This window comes from Zea mays, chromosome 2 (genome assembly GCF_902167145.1).
Source record: "Zea mays cultivar B73 chromosome 2, Zm-B73-REFERENCE-NAM-5.0, whole genome shotgun sequence".
Classification (NCBI taxonomy): Eukaryota; Viridiplantae; Streptophyta; class Magnoliopsida; order Poales; family Poaceae; genus Zea; species Zea mays.
In genome coordinates, this window is record NC_050097.1 from 242,267,821 (window position 1) to 242,287,418 (window position 19,598).

General features: G+C 48.9%; 1 protein-coding gene across 1 annotated transcript; it reads right to left on the minus strand.

The window, feature by feature from the left end:
* Positions 1-9,611: 9,611 nt before the first annotated feature.
* On the minus strand, positions 9,612-18,895 carry LOC542257 (zea apetala homolog 1). Its single transcript, NM_001111863.2, has 8 exons — positions 18,472-18,895; positions 15,546-15,624; positions 11,148-11,212; positions 10,937-11,036; positions 10,752-10,793; positions 10,526-10,567; positions 10,294-10,442; positions 9,612-10,184 (listed from the first exon to the last, which is right to left on the minus strand). Exons 1-8 carry the CDS (start codon positions 18,654-18,656, stop codon positions 10,046-10,048), a joined length of 801 nt encoding a protein of 266 aa, NP_001105333.2. The 5' UTR covers positions 18,657-18,895; the 3' UTR covers positions 9,612-10,045.
* Positions 18,896-19,598: the final 703 nt, after the last annotated feature.

Below are 19,598 nucleotides of genomic sequence, written 5' to 3' on the forward strand. Positions count from 1 at the left end.
TAAGAGTTATTTTTCGTGGTAGGTGACGAGTGAGGTATCCGTATCCCGGAGGCGTAGGAGTCCCTCGGCTCGGTCGCCTTGCCGTTTACATGCACTCTTATTCATTTCTCGAGGTTCTGTTACTGATATAGCCGGAAAACACGAAAGTTGTTTTGGCGGAAGACTTTTTCCGAGGAAAATTTTGACGCAGAGGGGGTTCCCCCCTTCTAGCCCCCGAGGGAGGGTCGGGCTTTGCCGAGGCAAGGCTGACCCTTCCTTGATGGTTAGACTTTATTTGCGTATGTAAACGAGGTGTATGAATGACTTGGAAACATCTTAAGGGTAGAAGAGACATAGCTGTCGGATGTTCCAAGCGTTGCTGTAGACCTCGCCTTGACTGTTGGCCAGCTTGTATGTTCTGGGCTTCAAAATCTTGGCGATGATGAATGGCCCTTCCCAGGGAGGCGTGAGCTTGTGGCGTCCTCGGGCGTCTTGTCGTAGCCGAAGCACCAAGTCCCCCACCTGGAGGTCTCGGGACCGAACCCCTCGGGCGTGGTAGCGTCGCAGGGACTGCTGATACCTTATCGAGTGTAGTAAGGCCATGTCCCGAGCCTCTTCCAGCTGGTCCAGTGAGTCTTCTCGGTCGGTTCGGTTGCTTCGGTCGTCGTACGCCCTCGTCCTCGGGGATCCGTATTCTAAGTCTGTGGGCAAGATAGCCTCGGCCCCATAGACTAGAAAGAACGACGTGAAGCCCGTGGCTCGGCTTGGCGTCGTTCTCAGACTCTAGACCACCGAGGGGAGTTCCTTCATCCATCGCCTGCCGAATTTGTTGAGGTTGTTGTAGATCCCTGGCTTGAGTCCTTGTAGAATCATGCCGTTGGCACGCTCTACCTGCCCATTCGTCATGGGGTGAACTACGGTGGCCCAGTCCACTCGGATGTGGTGGTCCTCGCAGAAGTCCAGGAACTTTCTGCCAGTGAACTGGGTGCTGTTGTCAGTGATGATGGAGTTCGGGACCCCAGAGCGATGGATGATGTTGGTGAAGAACGCCACCGCCTGTTCGGACCTGATGCTGTTTAGGGGTCTGACCTCGATCCACTTGAAGAATTTGTCGATGGCGACCAGCAGGTGCGTGTAGCCCCCGGGTGCCTTCTGCAAGGGACCGACGAGGTCCAGACCCCACACAACAAATGGCCAGGTGATGGGTATTGTTTGCAGGCCTGAGCGGGTAGGTGCGTCTGCCTTGCGTAGAATTGACACCCTTGGCAGGTGTGTACAATCCTAGTGGCGTCGGCCACCGCGGTTGGCCAGTAGAAACCCTGCCGGAAGGCGTTTCCAACAAGGGCTCGAGGCGCTGCGTGATGACCGCAAGCCCCCGAGTGTATTTCTTGCAATAGCTCCTGGCCTTCGGCGATGGATATGCATCGCTGGAGGATGCCTGAGGGGCTGCGGTGGTAGAGCTCCTTTCCGTCACCTAGCAAGAAGAACGACTTGGCGCGCCGCGCCAGTCGCCGAGCTTCGGCTTTGTCGAGGGGTAGCTCTCCTCGGTGGAGATATTGCAGATACGGGATCTACCAGTTTCGATTAGGCGGGACCCCATTTTGCTCTTCCTCGACGCGCAGTGCCTCACCCTCGGGGGCCAAGGGTGCCTCGAGCTGAGCCGAGGGTGCCTCGGGCTGAGCCGAGGCCTTCTCGGGCTCGGGCGTGTCGTCGGCCTTGACTGAGGGTTGATGTAGGTCTCAGGAGAAGACGTCCAAAGGAACCGTTGTCCGCCCGAGGCTATCTTAGCCAGCTCGTCCGCAGTCTCGTTGTATTGTCGGGCGATGTGGTTGAGCTCAAGCCCGTAGAACTTGTCCTCCAGGCGCCGAACCTCATCGCGGTAGGCTTCCATCTTCGGGTCACGACAATGGGAGTTCTTCATGACTTGGTCGATGACAAGCTGTGAGTCGCCACGAGCGTCGAGGCACCGGACCCCTAGCTCAATGGCGATGCGCAACCCGTTAACCAGAGCCTCGTACTCGGCCACATTGTTGGACGCCGGGAAATGGAGGCGCAGCACGTAGCGGAGGTGCTTCCCGAGGGGTGAGATGAAGAGCAGGTCCGCGCCCGCTCCTGTCTTCATCAGCGACCCGTCGAAAAACATGGTCTAGAGTTTCGGTTGGATCGGAGCTGCTGGAAGCTGGGTGTCGACCCATTCAGCCATAAAGTTCGCCAAGACTTGGGACTTGATGGCCTTCCGAGGGGCGAACGAGATTGTCTCGCCCATGATCTCCACCGCCCACTTTGCAATCCTACCCGAGGCCACTCGGCACTGGATGATCTCCCCCAGGGGGAAGGATGACACCACAGTCACTGGATGAGACTCGAAGTAGTGTCGCAACATTCGCCGCGCCAGAATTACCGCGTACAGTAGCTTCTAGATTTGTGGGTAGCGGATTTTGGTCTCGGACAGTACTTCACTGATGAAGTAGATCGGCCTCTGGACGGGCAATGCGTGCCCCTCTTCTCGTCTCTCGACCACGATCGCGGCGCTGACCACCTGAGTGGTAGCGGCGACGTAGATCAAGAGGGCTTCTCCGGCAGCGGGGGGCACCAAGATGGGCGCGCTTGTAAGGAGCGCCTTTAGGTTCCCGAGGGCTTCCTCGGCCTCGGGGGTCCAAGTGAAGCGCTCGGTCTTCCTTAAGAGGTGGTACAGAGGTAGGCCTCTTTCGCCGAGGCGCGAGATGAAACGGCTCAGAGCCGCAAGGCATCCCACGACCCTTTGTACTCCTTTCAAGTCCTTGATGGGCCCCATGTTGGTGATGGCCGTGATTTTCTCTGGGTTGGCCTCGATGCCCCGCTCGGAGACGATGAACCCTAGGAGCATGCCTCGGGGGACTCCGAAGACACACTTCTCGGGATTGAGTTTTACGCCTTTCGCCTTGAGACACTTGAATGTCGTTTCAAGGTCGGAGGCTTTCCTCGTCTTGACTATGATGTCATCGACGTAAGCCTCGACTGTTCGACCAGTGTGCTCTCCGAACACGTGGTTCATGCACCTTTGGTATGTCGCACCCGCATACCTCAAACCGAATGGCATAGTAACGTAGCAGTACATGCCAAAAGGTGTGATGAAAGAAGTCGCGAGCTGGTCGGACTCTTTCATCCTGATTTGGTGATACCCTGAGTAGGCATCGAGGAAAGACAGGGTTTCGCACCCAGCAGTGGAATCCACGATTTGATCGATGCGAGGCAGAGGGTAGGGAACTTTCGGACATGCTTTGTTTAGACCAGTGTAGTCTACACACATCCGCCATTTCCCGCCTTTCTTTCTCACAAGCACAGGGTTGGCTAGCCATTCGGGATGGAATACCTCTTTGATGAACCCTGCGGCCATCAGCTTGTGGATCTCCTCGCCTATGGCTCTGCGCTTTTCTTCGTCGAATCGGCGCAGAGGCTGCTTCACGGGTCGGGCTCCAGCTCGGATATCCAGCGAGTGCTCGGCGACATCCCTCGGTATGCCAGGCATGTCCGAGGGACTCCACGCAAAAAACCTCGGCGTTCGCGCGGAGAAAGTCAACGAGCATTGCTTCCTATTTGGGGTCGATCTCAGAGCCGATCCGGACTTGCTTGGAGGCGTCGTTGCTGGGGTCGAGAGGGACGGACTTAACCGCCTCTGCTGGCTCGAAGTTGCCGGCATGGCGCTTCGCATCTGGCGCCTCCTTGGAAAGGCTCTCCAGGTCGGCGATGAGGGCCTCAGATTCGGTGAGGGCCTCGGCGTACTCCACGCACTCCACGTCGCATTCATATGCGTGTCGGTACGTGGAGCCGACGGTGATGACCCCGTTGGGGCCCGACATCTTGAGCTTGAGGTAGGTGTAGTTGGGGACGACCATGAACTTGGCGTAGCATGGTCTCCCCAGCACTGCGTGGTAGGTTCCTCGGAACTCGACCACCTCGAATGTGAGGGTTTCCTTTCGGAAGTTGGAGGGAGTCCCGAAGCAGACGAGCAGATCGAGTTGCCCAAGGGGTTGGACGCGTTTCCCGGGGATGATCCCCTGAAAGGGTGCCGCGCTGGCCCGGATCGAGGACAGATCGATCTGCAGGAGCCCGAGGGTCTCGGCGTAGATGATGTTGAGGCTGCTGCCTCCGTCCATGAGGACCTTGGTAAGCCTGACGTTGTCGATGACGGGATCGACAACGAGCGGGTACTTTCCCGGGCTCGGCACACGGTTAGGATGGTCGCGCTAGTCGAAGGTGATGGGCTTGTCAGACCAGTCTAGGTAGATTGGCGCCGCCACCTTCACCGAGCAGACCTCCCGACGCTCTTGCTTGCGGTGCCGAGCCGAGGCGTTCGCCACTTGCCCACCGTAGATCATGAAGCAGTCGTGGACCTCGGGGAACTCCTCTGCCTTGTGATCCTCCTTATTGTTGTTGTTGTGGGCTCTGCCACCTTCCGCCGGGGGCCCGACCTTGTGGAAGTAGCGCCGAAGCATAACACACTCCTCAAGGGTGTGCTTGACGGGACCCTGATGATAGGGGCACAACTCCTTGAGCATCTTGTCGAACAGGTTGGCGCCTCCGGGAGGCTTCCGAGGGTTCCTGTGCTCGGCGGCGGCGACAAGATCTGCGTCGGCGGCGTCACGTTTCGCTTGTGACTTCTTCTTGCCCTTCTTCTTCGTGCCGCGCTGAGCGGACGCCTCGGGGACGTCTTCCGGCTGGCGCCCCTGAGGCTGCTTGTCCTTCCGGAAGATGGCCTCGACCGCCTCCTGACCAGAGGCGAACTTGGTGGTGATGTCCATCAGCTCGCTCGCCCTGGTGGGAGTCTTGCGACCCAGCTTGCTCACCAGGTCGCGGCAAGTGGTGCCGGCAAGGAACGCGCCGATGACATCCGAGTCGGTGATGTTGGGCAGCTCGGTGCGCTGCTTCGAAAATCGCCGGATGTAGTCCCGCAGGGACTCTCCCGGCTGCTAGCGGCAGCTTCGGAGATCCCAAGAGTTGCCAGGGCGCACGTATGTGCCCTGGAAGTTGCTGGTGAAGGCTTTGACCAGGTCGTCCCAGTTGGGGATCTGCGCAGGAGGCAGATGCTCCAGCCAGGCTCGGGCGGCGTCGGAGAGGAACAGGGGAAGGTTGCGGATGATGAGGTTGTCATCGTCCGTTCCACCTAGCTGGCAGGTCAGCCGGTAGTCCGCGAGCCACAGTTCCGGCCTTGTCTCCCCCGAGTACTTGGTGATGGTAGTCGGGGTTCGGAACCGGGTCGGGAACGACGCCCGTCGTATGGCCCGGCTGAAAGCTTGTGGACCAGGTGGTTCGGGCGAGGGGCTCTGATCCTCCCTGCTGTCGTAGCGTCCCCCACACCTGGGGTGGTAGCCTCGGCACACCTTCTCGTCGAGGTGGGCTCGACGGTCGTGGCGGTGGTGCTCGTTGCCGAGGCGACCCGGGGCCGCAGGCGCTGTGTCCCGCGTGCGCCCGGTGTGGACCGAGGCTTCCCGCATGAATCGGGAAGTCACGACGTGATGCTCCGGGGGGTACCCTTGCCTTCGGGAGGCAGAGCTTTCGGCCCGTCGGACCGTGGCATCCTCCAGGAGATTCTTGAGCTCTCCCTGGATACGCCGCCCCTCGGTGGTGGATGGTTCCGGTATCGCTCGGAGTAGTATTGCTGCTGCAGCCAGGTTCTGGCCGACCCCACTGGAAGCTGGGGGTAGCCTTGCCCTGGCATCGTCGATGATGCGGTGCTGGACGTCCTGGGCCAGATGACGCGCTTCTCCGGCCGGTGCTCGGCCTGCCCACTCCTGCCCGATATTTTGCCAGAGCTGCACAAGTTGTCCTGCTTCCTCGTCGAGCCTGGCCTGCATCTCGCGGATTTGCTCGAGCTGTGCGTCCTGACCCCCCGCAGGGACTGGGACCACAGCTAGCTCCCGAAGGATGTCAACGCGAGGCGCAGGCCTAGGGGGATTGCTGTCCTCCGGCATACCAAGGTGGTTGCCTTCGTCGAGACCCCCTAGATCGACGTGGAAACATTCGCGACTTGGGCCACAGTCCTCGTTGTCAAGGCTGTGGCCATCATCAGAGCAATCGGAGAGGCAGTAATCACATGCGGTCATGAAGTCCCGCATGGCACTGGGGTCACCGAGCCCAGAGAAATCCCAACCAGAGTCGGGCTCGTCATCTTCCTTGGAACCCGGGGGCCCGTAGGTCGAGACGGCCGTCAGTCGGTCCCAGGTTGACCATATATGGTACCCCGGAAGGTTTGGATATGCCTTTATGAAAGCGTCCACCGAAGCGGGATTGCTCGGTGGGTCAAAGCTGAATCTAAGAGGCACAGGATGGGAAACGGATGGTACCTCTTGATCGATGGATGGTGACGAAGTCGCGTCAGGGACGGACTGCACCGTTATCTCAGGTACGAGGCTAACGCCCAGCAAGCCCTTCGCGAGCGTGCTGGCGTCGTCCGTCTGCTTGGGGTTGGCGTGTTGCGGGGAAACGACGCTTGTCTTCGTCTCAGACGCGAGGTCAACGCCCGACGTGTCCACAGCTGGGGCGCCGGTGTCGTCGACTCGCTCGACAGCCAACGAGGTGTCGCCTCCTGCTTGGCCATGGCTGCCTCGCCTCCTCCTCCATCGGTGGGGAAGGTGACGGGACAGACCCGGATGTTGCTCTTCCGCCACGTGGGGAAGACGTCGTCGATTCCGCCGCCGGCGGGCGGGCTGACGGCCGCCATTGTCGTTGTCGCGCGGCGGAGGAAGGATTATCATGTCGTAACTACCGTCGAGGGACATGAACTCAAGACTCCCGAAACGGAGCAGCGTCCCGGGCTAGAGAGGTTGTTGGAGACTACCCATCTGGAGCTTGACGGGAAGCTGTTCATCAACACGCAGCAGGCCCCTACCTGGCGCGCCAACTGTCGGCGTTTCGACCCCGGGGGGGGTCCCTGGACCGACGAGTAAATTGTCGCTGCGTGTCCCAGCCCAGATGGGTCGGCGTGAGACGGAACACAAGGGGGAAAACAGTAAGGGGAAACCGTGGCCTCGTGTTGTCCTGCGCCCAGGGCGGATGCGCTTGCAGTAGGGGGTTACAAGCGTTCGCGAGGGAGAGAGAGAGAGAGCCTTGTGCGTCGGCCCGTTCTCCCGCGCGGCCACCTTCTCGTCTGAGGGCCCTAGACCTTCCTTTTATAGATGTAAGGAGAGGGTCCAGGTGTACAACGGGGAGCGTAGCAATGTGCTAACGTGTCTAGCGGAGAGGAGCCAGAGTCCTATTTACATGCCGTCGTGGCTGTTGGAGAGGTGTTGCTGCCCTGTTCATGTGATGTCGTGGCCGTCGGAGGAGCGCTTGAGCCCTGTGGAAGCACAGCTGTCGGGGCTGTCGGATCCTTGCTGACGTCTCCTTGCTTCCGTAAGGGGCTGAGAATTGTCGTCATCATGGAGCACGCGGGGTGCCATCATTACTTGTTTACCGGGGCGAGCCAGATGGGACGCCGGTCTTGTTCCCCGTAGCCTGAGCTAGCTAGGGGTAGGGTAATGATGGGCCCCCCTGTAGCGTGGTCGGTCCGAGCCCAAGGTCGGGCGAGGCGGTGATTCCTCCGAGGTCGAGGCTGAGTCCGAGCCCTGGGGTCGTGCGAGGCGGAGACCGTCTTCCGGAGTCGAGGTTGAGTCCGAGCCCTAGGGTCGGGCGAGGCGGAGACCGTCTTCCGAGGTCGAGGTGGAGTCCGAGCCCTGGGGTCGGGCGAGGCGGAGACCGTCTTCCGGAGTCGAGGTTGAGTCCGAACCCTGGGGTCGGGCGAGGCGGAGACCGTCTTCCGAGGTCGAGGTGGAGTCCGAGCCCTGGGGTCGGGCGAGGCGGAGACCATCTTCCGGAGTCGAGGTTGAGTCCGAGCCCTAGGGTCGGGCAAGGCGGAGGCCGTCTTCCGGAGTCGAGGTTGAGTCCGAGCCCTGGGGTCGGGCGAGGCGGAGCTTCCTATGGCGTCCGAGGCTGGACTTGGCTACTGTCAGCCTCACCCTGACAGGTGGCACAGCAGTCGGAGCAGGGCAGGCAGCGCTGTTTTCCTGTCAGGTCGGTCAGTGGAGCGGCGAAGTGACTGCGGTCACTTCGGCCCTGTCGAATGAGGAGCACGCGTCAGGATAAGGTGTCAGACGATCCTTGCATTGAATGCTCCTGCGATACGGTCGGTTAGTGTGGCGATCTGGCCAAGGTTGCTTCTCCGCGAAGCCTGCCCGAGCTGGGCCTCGGGCGAGTCGAAGGTGCGCCCGTTGCTTGAGGAGACCCTCGTGCGAGACGTGAATCCTCCTGGATCGGCTATCTTTGCCCGAGGCTGGGCTCGGGCGAGGCGAGATCGTGTCCCTTGAGTGGACGGAGCCTTGACCTGAATTGCGCCCATTAGGCCTTTGCAGCTTCGTGCTGATGGGGGTTACCAGCTGAGATTAGGAGTCTTGGGGGTACCCCTAATTATGGTCCCCGACACTAAGAAACATACTATAGTAGCTCTAAACATCCAAGCGCTCAAAGATCACTCAGTGATTAATGTAGGTACTTAGTAAAATGCTTAGGTTGGTTAGATCGCTTACATTAGCACTTGTGTAAGGAAAATGGATCGATGTCCATTTGGTTATAATTTTTTAATGTTTGATGATCAATATAATCGTTTGAACTAATATTATTTGTTAGTGTTTATTGATATAGTTCAAGGATGCACCATGAACTTATACGAAGGCAAAGTGAAGACAAGAAAATCAACACCTCGGACAAGACATTAGAAGACTCATTGGAGACCTGCAAACATTATACAAAAGTATAAAAAACATAAGATAGAAAAAACTCGAACGAAGAGACAAAGAAACGGAGAAAAATAGTCAACTCAGCAACATGAGATGATTCCAATAATACATTGAATAAAACACCAGATAAGGAGTTACACTACAGTTAAGACTACATAAACAGAGTACACTGAACATATAGATATGCACCGGACGTCACACTCGAGCACCGCTAGATTTATTTATGAAATCGTTCAAAAATGAGGCTCATGGTCTCATATATCATGCATCAGTAGCACAAGAGAGACTTATTCATTCTCCCATTAGTTAATTTAGTTACTAGATGATTACAACGATACACCGAATAAAACACCAGATAAGAAGTTGCACTACACTTAAGGAAAAACTACAGAAACAAAGTACACTAAACATACAGATATGCGCCGGATGTCACAGTGAAGCATCGCTAGGTTTATGTATCCAATCGTTCAAAAATGAGCCTCATGGTTTCACATGTCATGCATCAATAGCATAAGATCGAGCGATTTTTTTTTCATTCTCCCATTAGTTAGGGTCTATTTGGTTAGATTGTAGGTTGTAAAAAATGTTGTTGTAGACTACAAGCTATGAAAAAAAAATTGATGTAGATTGTGAGTTGTTAAAAAGTTAAAAACCATTTAGTGAAACCATTAAAAGCCGTAAAAAGTAGGTCCAAAGATGCTTTAAAAGACACTAAAAGTAGGTCCAAATGAGAAAGACGATTTTTAGAAAGAAAAAAAAACGTGTTTTTAGATCTAGCTCTTTGGTTTGACTTTTGGTTTTTAGAGGACAAAAGAGTCAAACCAAACAACTCTTTAGCCAAAAGCTAAGACGCTTTCAATTTTGCACCATCACAAAGTCGGCTTTTAGAAAAGTCTATTTTCTAGATCCAGCTCTTTAATTTAGCTTTTAACTTTTAGAGAGTAAAAGCCAAATCAAACACACCCTTAATTTACTTACTAGATGCCCAAATCGATTAATACTACTATTTACAGCAAGTCACGAACCATGTTTAAAGTAAACTGCACCCTCTCACCAAAAGCGCCCCTAGATTTCAAGGGTAACTGGGCAGTAACAAGCATACATGGTAGCTGGACAAGATTACACAGCTAGCGGGTTTACCCTTTCTTGCAAACATAACAATAGTTTAGCTTAGTTGCTGACGCCATGAACATAGGCTAGGGTTTAACCAACAGGGAGCAATGATCACTTGCATGAGCGTGCCATTGCTCGCGATCGATGGGGGCAGGCACAGCAACCATATGGTACGCGTACGTCATGATCCATCGACCCTCTCCTTATGCATTGAGGTGGCTCAGCATCCATGGTGGCAGACCTGCGATGCGGAGCTGCGGTTGCGCCTGCCCCGGCAGTGGCTGCTGCTGCGCCGCCGCAGCCAGCTCTTCACCTCTATCTCCCATTGTCAACGGCGGGAAGCTGATGCATGCATACAACACCAGCAAGCAGGCAGGATGTATCATGATAATGGCGTTGACCATATATAATTGAGGCAAAGAACTAGGTAGAAGTGGGCATAAAAGTGTACCAGATGTTGTGTGGAGGCGGCAATCCCTGCTGATCCTGCCTCATCATGAAGGAGGACGATGATGAGCTTGTCTGGGCCTGGGCATGTGTCTGCTGGTCCCACTGCACCTGCTGCTGCCGGCTCGCGACGGCCTTCTGCCTCTCCGCAAGCTACACAAAAAGAGGAGACACACATCAAACCCTTCTGTTGCCAATGCAATGGTTTAGGGTGCAGTCAGTCTCTGGCAGCTTACTTCCTTCTGCAGAGCCTTGTTCTCCTCCTGCAGTGACCTCTCCTGCACACCACAGCAGTACCAACAGTCATTTCTGCAATGATCAATCTACTGTTGATGGCTGTTCAGATGCAGAGCATTCTGAACCACAAATCATCAGCAGGTAAATGGCCACTCAAACTCAAGTGCTGTTTTCTTTTGTAAGCCTGAGTGCAACTGCCTTGAAAGTTTTTTCAGCTTTAGTTACCTTCTTCTGTAGCTCAGAAATAGACTCGGCCATAAGGTGGCTCTGCACATCCAAAAAATGGATCTTGTTGTTAGTACCCAATCTTACAGCAGCAAACCATTTAGAGCAGTAACACAAGCATTGGCTATAGAGCAAACAGAAGAAGAGATTCCTAGTTATAAATTGAGCAAAACTACAGTTACTACCTTCCTTGATCTGATGTGCTTCAGTGAGCTCTCCAGCTGCTGCTCTAGTTGCTGGAGCTCTTTGGGATTCAAAGACTCTAGATCCTCTCCCATCAGGTGCCTGCAAGGCACAAATTGTTTTTACTTGATAGTTTGTTTACAACAAGTACAGTAACAGGATGATTCTAGTTCCAAATTATTCAAAATCCAAATCACCATCAAATGTTATTACTTGTGGCATTTTTGTATGGTCTCAATTTTGGCCTTCAGTTTCCTGTATTCGTGGCACCAATTTCCCTGAATAGGAAAATAAATTCTGTCAGAACTGCTTTAGGAATTACCAGATAATGGATGATCTGGGGACAGTGAGAAACAAACATATGTACTAGTTAAGGTCTTTTTAACTGAACATAAATTTGGCCACTGCAGCCACCTAATTAACATCAGTTTTGAAAAATAAAAGGTAAGACCTGACAGGTAGACAATGCTTTCGGGAATTCAGCTTTACAATATGTTTATCATAATATTGATGCAGTACATTGAAACACATTACCACTTGCATTCTGATCAGCAGACGAAATAGGAATTTTCATAAGATCATATTTAGTACGAAGAAGAACACATATTAATTATTAACAGTATGAGCACAAGTAATAATTGTATTTTTGGCTCATAAAAATAATGTTTCCACCGCATAAGCACATGAGACAAAATGAGAAATAAGAACAGGACGAACATTTCAGTGCAAATAAAGGGTCACAATCAGAATAATTATCATCTACAAACAGAATCATCCTATCTTTTTATACACAAAAAATGTCATCACAGTATTGCCAAAAGCAATAATTATTCCAGGATTTGTTGATGTGGACTACAAGTAAAGAAAATCACATGATGACTAGTTTAAAGAATTCACAATGATTTTTTTATGAAGGGACATCATATTGACATCGTAAATGAGAAGGGAAACGAGGAGCCGGATTTCTGATAGTTACATCACAAGCATCTAGACATAAAATTCAGATCGTTCATTATGTCAGGCTTAGGCAGCAGGACAGCCTGATGATGATCAGAATGCTAATTTCTTCTTAGTTAAGCATAAGCAAATATCAGTTTGCAATGAAATGAAGTGCATATCATTAGGCTCCTCTGCTCCTATGTAAATTTACATTGGACAAAATTAACATAATCCTATGCTGCAAGACAGTTCAAGTTAATATTTCGACCTATATATGCAGCAAGACCTATGAATCAACATTGGGAATGGAAAAAAGGAAAAAGAAACTCTGATGAATGTGTCTTTGTAATTAGTTCATATTTGATGACCATATATATGTTCTTCTAAAAATGGGGAATATATAGCAAGTTAATATGAGATATACAGTTTAAAAAGATAGACTACAATTCTGTAACATGATATTTCCTTTATTTTGCTATACAGGGAAAGAGACCCAGAGCCAAAAAATTAATATACAGAGCAATAGCAATTCAGAAAAGATAGCATCATCAAGGTAAGGTTATAATGTTTGCAACATTGTACCCATTTGGTCATTTGGATGGGCCAGGAAGATTAGTGACACAATGTTGAACTCCGTTGAAACATAGTACTAGCATTCCTTGCAATGTTTTGACTTCTTCAGCATGCTTAAACATGACAATTTTATTATTTTTCCATATTTTCTCATCAAATTATATAAAATATACACCATACATGGAGCCAGTGGACATAGCCAATTATTTTGAGGACGACTTATATTAGCAGTCTCATAAAGAGTTATAGTTATCACAGAAAGTGGAAGACATTTAACTTCAAATTTTGATGACTGTACATTTAAAATTACAGGACTAATAATATTTATCCAAATATACAATATTACAACAACCACAATAACAACAAAGCTTTTTAGTCCCAAGCAAATTAGGATAGACTAGAGTCGAAACCCGACAGAAGCCATATATCAAGGTTCAGACACGTGGATAGAACACTAAATATTTGGATACATTCTATTCTTTCAAGTCTCTATTTACTGCCTCTTTCTATATTAACTTTGGCCTTCTCCTACCTCTCTTCCTATTACTATTGCTCCTTAAGATCCCACTACTACGTTGTGGTGTATCTGGAGGTCTCTATTGCTCCTTAAGATCCCACTACGTTGTGGTGTATCTGGAGGTCTCTATTATACATGTCAAAACCATCACAATCGGTATTGGACAAGCTTTTTTTCAATTGATGATATCCTTAGCCTATCACATATATCATCGTTTTAGATTCAATCCCATCTTTATGGACACAAATCTAACATAACATATATATTTTCACAACAATTATCTACCAAATATTACGTCTTTTTACAAGCCAACATTCTGCACCATATAACATAGCAAGTCTAATTGGCATCCTATAAAACTTGCTTTTCAGCTTTTGTGGTACCTCTTGTCACATAAAACGCCATATGCTTTGGCGTCACTTTATCCCGTTTTGATTTTATGACTAATATCTTTATCAATATCCCTATCTCCCTTTATCATTGATCCTAAATATCAAAAGGTATTTTTTGGGCCTTGACTTTCTAAAATAACATCTACTTCCTTAGACTGACCCCAGAAGGTCACACACAAATCGACAGACAAATGGTCCTTTCGAAAAAAAAATCGACAGACAAATGGTACCGTTGCTTCGTGCTACAATGTTGGATGGCCACGCAAAAGGATAGAGCTTTCAATCGGACATTCATTTGGGCAACCAAATGGCACCGTTGGCGCTGCCCCTCTCTGTCTGCTAGTGTGTATTAAATGATTCTAAGTACGGTCTGTTGCTCCCATGGGCGCGCACAGGCGAGCATTGAGGAGAGAGAGGGTATCCATTTTCACGGGCAATGCAAAATGCCTCTCTTGTATGCCTCCTGTATTGGAACCGTGATTCACTGTGGACAGTGCCAAGCGAAGAGGCAAAAACACTGTGCCTCGCACGATGCATAACCAAGTTGGGTTCAGTCTTAGTGTCGAAGTCACGTCTAGTGTATTTGATTTTAGTTATATTTAGTCTAAAATCTTTGGACTCTAAAATCTTCTGACATAACTCTAGTTTTCTATTTACTCCTGCTCGTCTTTCATCGATATCCTCTTATATCTCTTATGGTTTTATCCATCACCAAGGAAAAAAAAGTAAGAGCTCAAAAGTTGACCTTCGATGTAGTTTTTCTAATCAAAAAGTCATCTATGTTCCCATAACTTAAGCGAACACTAGTCACATTATCGTTGTACATATAATTAATGAGTCCAACATGATTCGTTAGAACTTTATATTTGTTTAAAGCCTAACATATAACGTTCCTTGGTATTTTATTATAAGACTTATCCATATTAATGAGCACCATATGTAGGTCTTTCTTCTACTCCATATACTGCTCCATCACATGTCTTATTAAAAAAACTCGACCTGCGGGCGGGCGGGGAAGGGGTAAGACAGCCCCAGGTATTATATTAAGAATGAGACCTTCGCATACAGGTTGAGAAAACCCCTATGTCACCAATACACAGCAACATCGTAGCCCATGTGATAAACGACCAAGATCGAGGCCGGGCCTTAGACCTGTGCTTTGGTGCTTTTGCACAGGTGAGAGAATGTTTTTAAACTACAGCCTGAAAATTCGCTCTTATGGGGAGTCAAACTCAGGACCTGAAGAGTGCTACTTATACCACCTAACCAACTTAGTTAGAAGTCCTTTCGCCTCACGTCTTATTAAGAAAAGGACTTCCATGATTAAATTTCTGGAAACAAAACTAAATTAGTTCATAGAGGTTCTTGTTATTTCTCTCAGATGATGATGCTCGGTAACCAAATATACAAGATTGATGACTAAAAATTAGAAAAACTCGTTACACCCACATATACAGAGACACATTTGAGTTCAAAGGCCATAAAAAAGAAAGCCCCAACTCCCAAATAATAGTACCTTGTTTTGTGCTATGACTAAGACATTGTTATCACTTTGTAGTAAGTTCATAGATACAACAAGTTTAGAATATAATGCAGCTACATGCAGTACTCAAGGAATTACATTGTATAGTAACCCGTAAAAATACACAGAAAACACATTTAATATTATTTGAATGTTAACATTCAAATGAATTACCAGGTTCAGTCAAGAGAGTCAAGAGTCAAGACTTCAAATGGACAGAATGTAATGATGTTGTGGTATTATGTACACTTTCCCAAACTTGGGATCCACCCATCACCTGGTTTTGTAAGCTTGAAAAAACAGGTATAACAGAACCACATCGAGTTGCTCATATTTCCATATGCTATTTTGATCATATGATGAGTCCAGGTAACTACACATACCCTCTTTTACAGTATATGCAATGTGAACGTTCAAAGGTCCAGTTGATAGTATTTAACATAAAATACAAGGGCATCCTAGTATCCTACAGCCTTTAATTAGGTTAAGCTGTTCGGATCAAGCTTATGATAAAACACACAAGAAAAATTCCATATATATGATATTGACATATATATGCGAGTGATCGTACTCGTATACAAGCGGAGATAACAATGAAGCATTGGCGGCGTCTTGCCGCATGAAACAAATGTAAGATGCATCTCAAATTTGACAACATGTGATCTTACCTCACTTTCAGATTCAGCTGAAATAAGAGCCTTTTCAGCATAGGAATATCGCTCATAGCGTTCAAGAATTTTGTCCATGCTGAAAAAAGGGGAAAAAAGAATGTCAAATCATTTTCTTTGGAAGTCCTTGAAATAATCTATGCTTAAACCAGAGATCATTGCAAGGGATAAGTAAATTTTCGAGGGCATTTATATTCCCTTTCGAAAAGCAATCATATGCAAGAAAGCACGAGCATGCAAGTACTATATCATTACATATCTTGTACTGCGATAGAGAAATGTACTCATCAACGTCAACAAAATTTTCTAAAGCAACCATGATGCATGTTTACATGCAATCCAACAAGTAAGCTAACGACATGTATCTTCAAAACAAAAAAACAAGCTAACAATGGAATTGCAAAGAAGCTATGCCTCAAAGTTCATTTCTACTACTATAAAACACCAGTTTCGACGATCGTCCTTTCACATGTAGGTGTATTAATGAGTAGGCTGTTATCTCATAAATAAGCCCACTGAAGCTCCTATTAGTGTGCTGTTACCTTACAGATGGACTGTGAGAAACCACCTGAGCCCAACACGAGAGGAAGCGGCACACTGCGTAGCGCTCCCATATAGTATTAACTTGCTAGCTAAAGGAAGAACAGCGACCGAGTAAGCTATAAAAAGTCTTCTTTTCAACTCATACCTTTCTAGACGCTTTGGCTAAGATAAAACGTAATATTTGTTTTTATGTGCCGTCGCAACGCATGTACGAGTATTGTACTAGTTGCCATTTACTTTCGTCTTACTGTAATTTTCGATCTGTAAGTAGTGTTTGGGTTCACAAGATTTTAATTGTTTATTTAAAAAGCACCAGTCTGCCTAGCTAGTTTCCTTTGCAAAAGCAGCATAACATCCTCGTAATAGAGCTTCTTTTGTAAAATTTTATGTTAAGAACACTAACAGGTAATATACAAACAATGCATGTTCTATCATCAGGGGTCATTAAAAAGTCAGGGATACTAGGTATGTATGGATGTGGAATGCTTGAAAAAGCACACAGTGCATGTGATATTGGTTTAGCCATCACAGTAAGGCAAGTAATGATGCATTGCATCTTAGCTAATAAGCCAAGACCAACAAGTTATCTTGAGACTGACTCTGCAAGACACTTATTTTAGTAGTTACGTACTGAATGACTTGAAATGTCAAAATAAGAAGAATGAACACAAACTCCTACAAAGACATCATGTACATGGAAGTTAAATGGTTTAGCGAGTTGCAACCAGTGCTACTGCAAAACTGAGTCAAACCGAAGCTTCATGAATACAGCACTAGCTGTGTTACTCAACCTAATAGCTGCAGTTTCACCTCTGAGCCTGCCTAGCTAATTAAGAAGACAGAAACTAATCTACTGCTCAATTGTTATCTCCGTGAATGTGTAACACGTCCATGCAGCTTTTGTAATAAAAGTGCATGCAAAGAATATAATAGTGCATATACGAATGAGAATCACCATTTCGTTTTTACCCATACTAGCATGTCATAGAATTCGTATAAAAGCCAGAAAAAAAAACGAGTAGACCTTCGAGCAAAGATAACTTTTTTGATTTGGGGGGGGGGGGGAATATGAAATAGAACCCAGTACCTCGGAGCTGCTTTACTATGTTACATCACCACAAAACCCGGATGCACATAGTGTATCCATCCTATAAGAACACATCCAAAGAGAAAAAAACACGGGCCTTTAATTTTAATTTTTCCATGCACCCGAGGAAAAAACAGTATTTTTCACTGTCATGGAAGAACAACAGATGAAAGTGAGAGAGACGATGGTTTATTTGTAAATCTGAAACAACACGGAAAAGGATGCGAGGGAAGAAACGGAGAATTGAAGACGAAGAACCAGATAAGGAAAAGCCAGATCTATGCGTCCTCGATCATGTGTACTGATTAATCCGAGCCGAGGGGGTCATTATCTGCACTTTCGCAGTTAGGAACTGATTGAGCCAGCATGCAGCTCGTGTTTCTCGGCAGGCAGCAAATTAATTGAGAGAGAGAGAGAAAGAAACAGCAAATTACATGCACGCGTGATTAGGAACATGTGATACTTTTTTTTGTTTAGAAAAATGGGGAAAGTGTGATTAGTGATGGTTAATTAATTATACGATGGAGCGCAAATCGAGAAGGGCCAGAAAGATTTGACGAGGAAGGAAGGAAGCAAGCAAAGCTAGATCTGATTGCGTGCTGTTATCAATCTAACACGTACTGTAATCCGATAAAAATAAAGGCACCGTACCACTGCATCAGCAAAAGCTTATGTACATGTATATAAAACAAGGAATTAAAAGGAGGCCTAGTGGAGTCGGCAGACGCCAATCCCCAAAAAGGAAAGGTTTCAGTCGTCGTAGGCAACACCGCAACAGAAGGAAAGCAGGTGAATCAGTTAATGGCGGGGCGGGCGAGGTTTCCCGAAACGAGGAAGCAGCTAGCGGAGCAGATCGACGCGGGCAGCAGCATGAAATGATCGGCTGTAGCACACTAGCTAGTAGAAAGCAAATCCTGAGGCAGCACAAACGAACCAGAAGGCGGCTGCTGCTGCCATGCCAGCCAACTGACCACCATGCATGGAAGTGGAACTGGGGAAGCAGGCGTGGAGGACCAGACAGCAGGCCATGGTGGGTGGTGGCCGAAAACGGCAAGAGCAGCATGAGCTTTCGGGTCGGGGATCGGCGGCTGCGAGCCAAAAACGGCAGCACAGCCAGGTTGGTGGCATGGCATGGCATGGCATGGTATGGCGCACACACACAACAGCAGCACGAAGCAGAAAGATGAACTGATGGCGAACGGATGGACCATACTGACAGGCAGCTAGCATAGCAGGCACGTATTCAATTCAACAAACACACTGCCTGTGTGACGAATTGAAGGTGGTCGTACGTACCGGGAGTCGGTGGCGTACTCGTAGAGCTTGCCCTTGGGGGAGAAGACGATGACGGCGACCTCGGCATCGCAGAGGACGGAGATCTCGTGCGCCTTCTTGAGCAGGCCGTTCCGGCGCTTGGAGAAGGTCACCTGCCGGTTTATCTTGTTCTCTATCCGCTTCAGCTGTACCTTGCCGCGCCCCATCGCCTTGTTGCCGTGCTCCGATCTGCTAGCTAGCTAGCTGCTCTTTCTCTTCCGGTCGATCGATTGCGGCGGCGGCAACCGCCGGGTAGGCAGGTAGCTTTAAGGAGAAGGTGGGGTGGGGTGGGATGCGAGGAGGAGGAGGAGGAGGAGGAGGAGGGATCGTTCGGTGGAGGGAGGCGACGACGGCCGGCGCGAGGCGAAGGAGTGTGTGTTTGTGGGTGGCCAGGCTGTTGTCGAACTCCGATTGGTCAAGGCCCGCACGGGCCCCACCTCGTCAGCCTCTGTTTCTCTCGTGCGCGCCTCGGGCGCTGACGCTGCTGCTGCTGCACCTGCGCTTCTGTGCTGCTTATTACTGGACCTTAATAAAAGAATATATATATTCTTTATTGCGGTTTGGTAAATCAATAGATAAAGTTAATTAATTGCTGGTAATAACGATTAATGAAAACGAAAACAAATCTGAGGGAGGGAGGGAGAGAAGAAAAATAAATAAATAAATAAATAAATAAGAAAAACCCGTCGCTAGATTACTGCAGGTGATGCGTGGGGTGGTGCAGTGGCTGCTCGACAACGCCGCACCGGGGGCATTGTTGCGTCTGCGTCCGGCCGTCGCGTCAGCAGCATGCATGGTTTTCCCTCCCGTTTTTTTTCTCTCTCCAAATCCTTACATTTCATAATTACCAGCTTACGACGTTTCATAAAGTTGGAGCTCAACAGAAGAAAAAAAACAAAGAAACGGCTAATAAACACACACACACAAAAACGACAAACTTACTACTGCATTGACGCCATGATTGTCATAGGTGTGGACAACCATCTGTTGTTGAATACAGTACCGCGTTGTTTCCTGTTTTCCAAATGGTCTACAAGAAAAGAAGTTAACACTAGTAGAAAAGAGCTCTAAGGTGGCGGCACGTAGAAATTTATAATGGCGGTTTCAGT

What these genes read in the sequence shown, in the direction of transcription:
- LOC542257 (NM_001111863.2), bottom strand. Translation starts at nt 18,656, where the DNA reads ATGGGGCGCGGCAAGGTACAGCTGAAGCGGATAGAGAACAAGATAAAC. An exon ending in CAGCTGAATCTGAAAGTGAG is followed by an intron (nt 11,213 to 15,545) that starts GTAAGATCACAT and finishes TTTCCTATTCAG; the next exon opens with GGAAATTGGTGCCACGAATA. An exon ending in ACCATACAAAAATGCCACAA is followed by an intron (nt 11,037 to 11,147) that starts GTAATAACATTT and finishes TGTGCCTTGCAG; the next exon opens with GCACCTGATGGGAGAGGATC.